The 11,001-nt window shown below is 39.5% G+C and overlaps 1 protein-coding gene across 1 annotated transcript in view; it reads right to left on the reverse strand.

Annotated features, from left to right (window-relative positions):
- The window catches only part of LOC101168057 (potassium/sodium hyperpolarization-activated cyclic nucleotide-gated channel 1), a 72,865-nt gene extending 64,020 nt beyond the window's left edge, over nucleotides 1-8,845 (reverse strand). Inside the window, exons 1-2 of the mRNA XM_023960750.1 lie at nucleotides 8,493-8,845; nucleotides 3,013-3,436 (exon numbers count right to left, since the gene is read on the reverse strand). Coding sequence (XP_023816518.1) covers nucleotides 3,013-3,436; nucleotides 8,493-8,845 — 777 coding nt within the window. The remainder of the gene's footprint in view (nucleotides 1-3,012; nucleotides 3,437-8,492) is intronic.
- Between the last annotated feature and the right edge of the window lie 2,156 nt (nucleotides 8,846-11,001).

Genomic DNA, 11,001 nt, shown 5'->3' on the forward strand with positions numbered 1-11,001 from the left:
CTGCTTTGCATCTGCTTTCACTTGTTTTGCATTTGTTTGAATTGTCGTTGTGGAGGACACATTGTGTTTACTACTGAGCATGACCTTCGTGTTGTGTGCTATAATTTCCCAAAGCTCTGCACATTGGCATAATTATATAAGGACAAACACATGCATGCATGAATGATTGAACAAACACAAAGAGAACCGAATGCAAACGTACAACGATGAGGGTGGAGTCTCAGCGCGCACCACCACCTTAACCACGGCTGCAGCAGTCAAAGATTTAGCACAATATTAGCCTCATCAGCTAAAGATGTATCATTTTCTAATGACGAAGAGTTGGTTTTTCAAGGTCTGTCAGTTCTTTGAGTCTTTACATTCGAGCCACTCAACTGCTTAAGCCCCTTAACAAACAAAGCAGGGAATAGTGATGACTAACCATGCATGTCCGGTATATGTCGTGCCGACCAAAGTACATCTTTTCGCTTTGAGTAAAAATGAAGAGGTGAAAATATTAGGAAATATTCATGCAGCTACATTTTTTTTGCCCAGTTCAAACCATTCAGCCTGCAGTGATAAACAACGGCCTCACAAATGGGGGTGGAAGATGTGACACAGTGAGGAAGGGTGCAGGCGGCACACCACAGAGGAAAAGGTGATGGATGCAGGGGGGAGAATACCTCATTGGAGAAAATGAATGTCCAAATAACTAGGCAAGTCCATCTGTGAGTGTGTAATTATGGCTCCCTGCATGAAACACATTATGATGGTGGGAACTGCATTTGTCTCTCCATTAAAGCTCTAATCCGGCATCTTCCACCTAACATGTCTTGACAGCTTGGATTTGTTTCCTCTCCGAGCTTTTTCTTTCCCTTCGTATCTCCTGTGGATGTGTCTGATTGGCTGTTGTCTTATCATTCTGTATGCCGGTAAATGTAAAGCCAAATGGAATGGGTTTTGATGGGAAAGAGAAAGAAAAAATATAAGAGGCAGAGGAAGACAAATGGGGCAGAAAGGTAAGAGGCCAAAGAGGAATGACAGAGAAGTAATAGATTCTTTTGCATGAAACATTCCTCTACTGCAATATTTCTCTGTACGAATTTCTGCAGAACCAGATCTTCTGACCTGATATCAATCTCATCCTCAAAAAACTTTCCTCCCTTCAAACTACAGTGCAAAAAAAAGAGAAGAAATTAAGCTGATTGTATCTGTATTAAATTCACATTTAGAACATTTCTATGAATCTGAAAACAACCAAACTAGCTCAAGTACATTAGCACTTCAATACTAAAGGCACCCATTTACAATAACTATTAAATATAAATTTACTTATTTTCTCCATATTTTTCTATTTGCTGTATGGTTTTATCATGACTCCTTGCATTCACAGCCTATCCTTGTATTCATGGGCAAAGTGTTGTGTTCCATTATTTTGTATTTAAAAACCTATAAATATATTTGTTAAAAAAAACTACCTCAGCCAGAAATAATTTGATTTTTTAAGTATAAGAGTGTATGGACACAATTATATGTAATCTGAAACCTGGGAATGAATAAGATGATGATAACATGATTATTATCATTAACATAATTATGCTGGGGCCTATCCTAGCTACTGTTGGAAAATGGAGGAGTACACCCTGAAATGTTTGCAAGTTCACAAACGCTCACTTTTACACCTAGGGGACAATTATGAATCACCACTTGACCTGAGATGCATGTTTCTGGACTATGGGAGGAAGCTGGAGGAACCCACACATACATATCATGATACGTATGGTCATAACCACTAAAAATAATGTTCAGAATAATGTTTTTTCTATAACATCTGAACTGGTTTGTAATCCTTGCTTGATTTTCCATTACAGATTATTTTATGTACCTTAGAAAATGAACTTAAATTTAAAAAAAATGTGTTGACTTAAGTATTTTTAAGTGTTTACCTCAAAAATACATTCGCATTACATGTACAAGCAGTTTAATTGACAAATTCTCTATATTTAATATAGTGGTTTTAAAACACTGCATATAAATTAGATGTGGGTTTGCCTTTATAGATAACTTGTAGGAAGCCTAAAAGCAGGTGGAACTGGCAGAACATCTGCCAAGAAGCAGCTGACAGCTGAATGAATCGGACACAAAACAACGGGTATTTCTTTTTAAAGGTTGAATCTGCGACACAGCGATGAAGGTCCTCTGGCAAGTTTATCTAAAATGTATCCTTCGGCTGAAATGCTTTACACTTGATGCAGAGAAGAGCAGCGCCTCACTCAGTATCACTAACTGAAGAAAGCAGCGAAGCTTGGTTAAATAGTCTGAGTCAGGAAGTGCAGCAGTGACTCAGTTGTGGCTAATAATGTATCATTCTTGGTTCCGTCTGGAGGGATATAACCTTGTGATATTTACACAAAAATCATCTCATGGTTGTTGAAACACCCACTTTGAAAATATCGACAATGTTGTCCAACAAGCCTTTAAGTTATTCTCCTCTTAAATGCATCAACTGCTGCAGATTAGAAGAATAAACCACTTTTTATTCCATATTTGAGGCAAAATTTACATTTGAAATCAAAATTTAAATAATTTATGTGCTGAAAGTGATTCTACCAATCAAAATAACAAGTTTGACAAACAACAAAATTACAAATGCAATATGGTCAAATTTGTGCTGGTGGAGATAAAGAGCATCAAATTTATTTAGTTTTCAGCCAACGGTAAGTCAGTTTCAGCAGTTTCCAGGCAGAATTTTCTGGCTTATAAAAATGGAAGAGGCTGTTCTACGTGGATCAGTCTGTATTTGAACCTTATTTAGGTTACAGGAAACAGGAAAAGTCTGAATAATTGACAAAATTATTAGCTGAATCGCTTTGGAAAGGAAAGATGGACTTGTTAACCTCAGATAATTATCATTGCATATTGTAATACGTTTTAAAGATATTTATCAACTATATTTCAATTTTAAAAAATCCGTTTTTTTTAAACAACATTCAGCTTTTTTATGTGATCTTCTGTGCACAAATATATACGTACCTCCTCCCACTGATGAATGTATCTGATGAGCCGGGACAATCTTAGCAGCCGCAGAAGACTGAGGATCTTGGTGAAGCGAACGATTCTCAGGGCACGGGCCGTTTTATATACTTCAGAGTCAAAGCCTTTTTCCACTATTAAAAAGATATAATCCACCGGAATGGAGGAGAGGAAGTCCACAACGAACCAGCTTTTCAGGTAATTCATCTTTATAACCTTGGGATCGAGGATGATCTCAGAGCTCTCCTCATTGACAATCCCTGTTCTGAAGTTCATGACCAGGTCCACCAGGAAGATGGTGTCCGAAGCCACATTGAAGACCAGCCAGGTGGTGGTAGTCTGCTCTGAGAAGAAGGTTATTCCCACAGGAATGATGATTAGATTCCCCATCATCATGATGAGCATTATCAAGTCCCAGTAGAACCTGCAGAATGACACATGCAAGTCAGAGGTGAAGGAAAGAAAGCTTGCTATACTCTTTTAAATGTAACCATTTTAAACAACATTGATACCAAAATACGTTAAGGCTTTTATATATTGTTTCAGCCAAAAGTCCAGTATGCATGGATATGTTCAGTCTTTTAAGTAGCTGAATTATTATATTGAGACAAAACCAAAAATAAATACTGTAGGGACTCTCCCACTAGCTTACAGCCCCTCAACCATAACTATTATATAATATATAATTTACTATATTTTATCCCACAATGGGGAAATTCTCTCTCCGCATTTGACCCATCCCCTGGGGGGAGTGGTGAGCTGCAGGCTGGCTGCGCTCAGGGGGGCGACGGCTGGCTGGGGAGAGCGGGGATCGATCGCCAACCCTTTGGTTGTTGGACGACCTGCTCTACCGCCTGAGCTAAACTGCCGCCCAAACATTACCTCTGCAACAAAAATGGCCAGCAATATTGGAGCTATCCAGCTGTACAGTTTTGAAACAGATATACATGGATCAAAACGTCTATGAGTGGATGCATCAGAATGGAGTGGAGCAGGGAGCTTGTAGGTTGCTATGGTAACGTGTACATCACACTTACAAGCTTTTTCTAACTCAATTTTTGCATCTGCTCCTGATTCACAACAATTTGAACAAAGAAAAACTCAGAAATTCTCAGTTTAATTTTCTATATACAGTACAGACCAAAAGTTTGGACACATCTTCTCATTCAAATGAATGGGAAGGTGTGTCCAAACTTTTGGTCTGTACTGTATATGACTTCCATCAAAAAAAAAATGCCACGACAACATGTTAAAAACACCAAAAACACATGTTTTATCTGAGTAGGTCTTTAAGGCTACATACAATAAAAAAATATCTAGAGTCAATCTATCACCTGAGATGCTCTTTTAGCCTCCTGTGTATTGCCCTCTGTTTGCATGACACCATGCAGAAAAGACATTACGTCACACGCCAGCCGGCAACAACCGGCAGAAAATGTCCCAGGACAGATCTGCAGCAGCTCCTACACCTACACCCATCAGGCGAAGGAGGAAGTGCAAAATGCATGCTAGATTGATCAAAGAAAACTCAGAGTTTAACCGCAGCTGAAGGACACAAAGCTATTTAACGACTGCAAGTATAAAAGGCCACGTAGAGTCTCATCTTTCACAGCTGTGTGTCAAAGTCTCTGTCCTCTAAACCATGAACATAGGCAGAAGTGATTCATCAGCTCCATGCTCTTTTCACAGAGCGTCTCGGACCCTCAGTAAAGGCCAAGCAACAACGAATCAAAATAGATGCTTTCAGGAATCCTATCTCATTCTAAAAACTCTTCACTGACGCCATCCTTTTTGCCTGACTATTTTTTTTTTTTTTTAACTTGTCCAGCTGAGCACACAGATCGGAGCTGAAGGTCTCTTTTACTGTTACAACAGGGGGTTTAAGTTCTTCTGACACACAAAATGTGTATTTGTATAAACCCCTTTTGTAATTTAGGCTAAACTTTATTTATATTTTTCTTATATTTACATTTCTGCCTGCCTTTGCTGGGTTTTGCTGCTCATCCATTGATAAAGGCAGAAATGGACTTGCTGGCTCGTTGGCAAGCTGCCTGTCTAGCTGGAAAAGTGACCACTCAGTAATGGATCTGTTTGAATAAATTAAGCCTAAGCCTTGGCTTTATAAATACCCACCGATAATTGTCTTCACTTCAGCTAAACAGCGGTCTTCTGGGCGAGTCACAAAACCCACTGAAGGTATTTTAGCAACAGCAGGCATCAAGTTGTGAAGCTAGAGGACAGTGGGCCATGCCTTTTTGGTTTTAATATGTTTTAGTCCTCTTTCAAGTGCAATATTTCCAAAAATGAATATTGCAGTGACAATGGGTGGGAGCTAATGAACCGTGCACTTTTTTAATCACAAGGAATCTGCCAAACTGAAATGCATCTAGCGTGAGTCCACGCTGAAGAATAATCATTCACTTTAATAGGAGAGATGAGAACGATTCATATCTGGAAGGATTGATAGGATTTGTTTTGTTTTTTATGAATAGTGGTTAGCTGTAAAGTTTAATTTATCAGCCATAATGCAAAAGGATGCAAACATTCTACATCCTCATATTTCTTAAAGAGAAAATAGAAACAGGCAAACTTGACAGTTAATGGTTCTGGACTGTGCATACTCCAGGCTTTAAGGTACCATTTATAAAATCTACAATAAAAGCTCAAATTCTATGAAAATCTTCATATGTCAATGTATTTAGGCTATTTTTTTACAATAATTTTAGACTCCACTTGTTCAAAATCTTATACAGAATGCTCATCCAGATGAGCTGTGTGCTCTTCTAGTCGCTCCACGAGCCAAATACCAGTTTGTAATGTCAGACTGAACACCCAAACAAGCTGTGCTCTCATTGATTTGACTGAAACAGTGCTACCAAAACTGCTGTGACACAGCAAAGAGAATATCTGATCCCCTGCCATATTAATACAGGTGGGGTTGTAGAATAAATATTTGTATTAAAAAGGACATTCAAAAGGACATTTCTGACCAATCAATTTGAGGCCAAAGAATAACAAGAGGAGAAAAATCTTCAGTCGAATCAAGCCGGCCCATTTTGCGCTTCATTTCTACAAGTGATCAATCATAATCAGAGCTGTACCAATCTTTGCTGGGCAACAGAGGAAACCCCACATAATCTCACTCAGTGCCGCCTGACCCCGTCTACTGTGCAGTGTGATGGGAAAGCTCCAGCAATGGACGTCACAGGAAGTACCCCTTTTTGTGGACAGACAAAAATACATATTTTTTTGACATCACATATTTATCCTTTTTTTTTTAACAGAGTTTTTATGTAAAAACTTGTTGGTTGCAAAAATAATTTTAGTACTAAAAGTATTAACCCTTAGAGTCATTTTGAAAAAATCAGAAATTTATAGTGTTCACACAGAAAGAATTGAACAGATTCTTAATATTTTTTCCCCAAAATTGACTCTAAATAACTGAATTATTATCGTTATTGGGATGCAAATCTTGATACAGACACACTGTGAGTAATGGTGAGCAGTCTTTTTAAAAAGCTCCAATAAAGTAAGGAGAGGACAAAGGCTTGTCTTTGGATTAACTGGAGGTAAATGAGGCCAAGCATGAAGCCTCACTAAAATCTATGAATAATGAATATTACTAACCTATCATCAATATTTCAGCAGGCACTGTGTACAAAGAAGGTGTCAAATATTAAGTTTCAAACAGTCCCATGAACCAGTATGATGCTAGTGTGAATTGGGGTGTCAATCATGCCCCTTTTATTGCTTTTTTCCGAGAAGGTCACCTCGATATGATTAATCGTCATTCAACTAGCATGAAAGGAAACTTGTACAGATACACTGTATTCTTCATTGTCCCGTTTTGCAGCCAGTTACAGTCATCTCAGTGGAATTTTTAAAAGAGCTTTCTTTACATTGTCTGTGGGAAAAGGGCTTCATCTGAAAAAAATCAGCTTTTGGAAAATGTCATGAGGAGATAGCCTGAGGAGACCATTGCCAGCCTGAGCTGGAGAAATATTTTCTGATAGGGCTGAAGTAAATGGTTCAGTCTGCTTCAGCAGACACGATCGTGTACCCATTATGGAGCCATTCCCCGCCATTCCCTGACTCGCTGAAATCCTTAGTCTAGCAAAATGTCAAAAAGCAGGACAAACTTAAAACTGCACAAAAAGGTAAAACGGTTTGGATTTCACCTCCTTGCTCTGGTCTCGACCTCTCCCCATCTTCAGAAGGGGTCAATCTTCTTACATAATTGTTTTCAGAGTCTACTAAGCTCATTGACTTTTCATTGTGCTAATCCCTGCCCACCATCATGCGTGCATCCGAGTATGTACACGGGGAAGTGATATGACTATATGTTGTCCAGCTGTGTCCACTTTCGTTTGGAAATGACGGGAAATTGCCAAAATACAAGAACAGAAGTGTTTTCCATGAACTTTATGGTTGATCATGTCTGCAGAATGCTAAAATTGCACATTAGTCTATATCTCTGCACATAAATTAGGACTTTAGAAAGCTAAAACTTTGTGATACCCCCCCAAAAAAGTGCTGCGTTCAAGTCCAGGACCATGGACAGCTCCGGTGCAGAAGCTGCCAAGGAGTTCTCATCAAACCTGAGCACTTTTTGGTGCAAAGTCTGGGCCAGATGTGTAGCTTAATTGCGCAACTGAGGGTGCAGCTTATGATAAACCGGGCCCGCATGATCTGACTTTCTTTCCACCTTCTTTTTCACCTGATAATCTTCAGCAAATCAGGGCCATTTAGCAGATTATTTGTGGCAACCAGCGTGTGCAGCTGCACGCAGGGCAAGAAAATAACACGAGAATCAATTATGCTGCAATAAGTGAGAGCCAACAAATGAAAAGTGGCATGTCCCTCACTGCTGTCCTTTACAAATTCCATCACGTTTCTCAGCAGAACAGCTTATACATAACCCCTCTGTTACATTCCTTTCCCTTTAATATATTTTGTCCACTAATTAATTCACAAAACGGCCATTTTTCTCCTTACCTCATTTTTTCCCTTTCCTTTTTTTTTTTTTTTTTTTTTTTTTTTTTTGCACACAGGCCTGTAGTCTCACCACCGCCTACAATGAAATGTTTACTACCGTTATGGTGCAGCGGCGTTGTCACGTTGCGCGCAGGTACAGCAGACACACAAGCGAAATATATGGCAGCGGCTGGGGCTCTGCTGAGCGTTTTTGTGCAAAAACCATGACATTCACCACCCTCCCTCCAAGGACACTTCCACCTTCACACCTCCAGCCCTACAACATGTGAGTCTTGTGCGGTGGCTCTACTGAGAAACGCCGCAGAGGAGCACATTTGAGCAGCCTGAAGCCCGGAGCAGAAAAGACAAGAGGCAGATTAGCGTGCGCGCTTTGGGCAGGATCTGTGCGCGTTCTGTGTGGAAGTATAGCTTGCAGACCATAGAGTGAGTCACGGGAGGGGTATATAGGGAGGGAGGAGTGAGAAGGTGTCTTTTACAGCCCTTACCTAAAATCGCTATATGGATGAATGATCCAGTATCCGGCCGTCTGGACCCTCTCTTGTTCTTTCTCCACGGCTTTCTGACTGCCGAACATACGCAAGGAGAACTTATTGACTCCGGGCTGCATCATGGCCCCAAATTGCCTTTGCATAAAACCAGATTGCCGGGACGCCCCCTCCAGATCATCAAAACCGACCATGGCCTCGTCCCGCTCCCCTTTGAAGCCCACTGAGTTGCCATGGTCCTTGTTCTGGCTCCCCGTGTTATTTTTCTGTATCGAGTCTTGCCTCTGAAAAACATTATTTCCATCCGCCTTCTCCTCCTTGTTGCTGGAGAGTGAATTCGATTTTTCATCCATTCTTAGTTCTCCCGTTTTTTTCTGTCCGGTGAAGCGCTCCGTCTCCGGCTGCGCGCAAAGCTGGAGAGCCGCGAGCTCTCCCGTTTCTTTTGATGTCCTTCAAAACTGTTCGGCTCCTCTGCCTTCAATGCCAGTGCTGCAAACTGAGACGGAGTGCACGGGAGCCCGGTGGATCAGGTTTCTTGGGTTACCGCCATCTACCGACGGCCCCGGCGTCTGCCGCGCAAAGTCTCTGCCTCGTCTCCTTTCGGATGGCACTGCGGTTCAACTGACATATGGTCCTGCACCCTATTTACATAATATGAACATGGCTTCAGAAACCCTCTTCCCCCTCCTCAGTCCTCAAGTCAATAATTTCACACATGATTACAGCAGAGGCATCTATTGTCATTATTCATTACTTTTATTATCATTTTTTGAGTCTCCTTCCTGTTTTGCATGAAGATTTATTTCCTTTCCACACGAAATGAGCACAGAGAACAGATTGCAGAATGGTTGTGATGCAACTTTCTGCTAATAATCGTAAAAACAATAAAATAAAATCACACATTTTTAAAGGTGTTGGTGCACCAAAGTTAACCTGCAGGACTCTGAGTTGTGAATACTAATAAAATTCCTGCATTTTTGGTTAATCAAGAATGAGCCTCTTCGTGCTTGGCATTCAAATAACATTTAATTCACATCATTGGTTTGATCAGGCATCTTGGTTTAAAAAAGATAACAAAAAAAGGTAAAAACAAACCTTAAAGTCAGAAACAGCCTGCACAGATCTGCTAACTTGTGGACAAAACTGTTTTTGTAGGATTCCGCCTTTTGTGCTGTCTTAGTTCATTGAAGCTGAGCTTTGCTTCATATTGACACCTAGACTTCTCATTGTTTGTTGATGCAATTGTACAACGTGGCACTTTTTGTATTCTATTTGCCTTCTATTTTTATTTAAATGTTAACATTTTACATGCCCTCCAAGACCCAAAGAGACTAAAAAACAGCTCCCTTGAGTGAACCGGAAAGTAAAACCTTCAGCATTTAACACTTTTAGTATAATAATGGACTAGATTCATTTGGCAATGGCACTATAAGCTGATGGAAGGCATCGATTGATACTGTACGATCATTACTGATGTCTTTCCTACAGCTGATGACCAATTACTCAAGTGTATTCAATTACTGCAACTGGCTGCTGCCTGTGCTCTTCGCTCCAAAGGGGTCTGAAGTAGATTCTGCTTCCTTTACATTTTTAAAACCTATTCCCCCTTTTTTTTCTTTTGTGCATTCACCCTCCAAATATATTTTTTTTACCATAACAGCTGCTGATGATGTAGATGTTATTAAGACTATCATAATCATTGTGATCAAAGGGAAAAAGTAAGACAAACATGGGGTTTTATCTTGGTTTCATTTTTGAAACAAATGTATTTATTTAGTTTGATACTTTTTAATTAAATAGCATAACTGACAGCGCTCAAAGTATGCAAGAACATGCTGTTTTTGAGCATCTGTATTTAAAATAACCCACATAAGCTCAATATACTGATCAAGGCTTTCATATTCCCAGAGAGAATTTAGTGAGGGGAAAGCTTTAAAATCCAATTTGTTTTTATTTATTTATTTTTTTTGGTATCCAAAATATCAGTCTTCCCCCGCAGGAGGTCATAAAAAGCTCTATTTTGATGCTTTCCAGGACAAAAAACTGCAAACTGCTTTTTATGTTGTATATAAACGACTGAATTTAAAAGTTAAAAATTGAGATAATTAAACTTTTTTTCTTTATTTTCTTAGATTTGGTTGTTTGTAAATATTTCCTTGGTGACTTCCATGTATAAAAATCTGTAAATAAGACTCTGATATTCAGAAATGAAGTATTAAAAAAAAGATTATCACTTCCTGGGCGAGGCTATTCACCTTCACCATGTGACCAGTGACCATAAACTGGGTTTATAGACTTTATACAATCTAAAGTACTTCTGTTGTTCTATTGATTTGTCATCTGTGCTTGAGCTATTGTCATAAAACTCTCTAGGGCTGGGCTGTGTGCTGTCTCAAACAGTTTAATGTGATTAAAGAGTTCAGATATGCAATTTGATTTGTTTTTTATCCTTCTTTTTTTGCCTGGAACCGGATAAAATCTTCATCAAAGCTTTCCACCAACTCAATTT

The sequence above is a fragment of the Oryzias latipes genome, chromosome 12 (assembly GCF_002234675.1).
Source record: "Oryzias latipes chromosome 12, ASM223467v1".
Taxonomy (NCBI): domain Eukaryota; kingdom Metazoa; phylum Chordata; class Actinopteri; order Beloniformes; family Adrianichthyidae; genus Oryzias; species Oryzias latipes.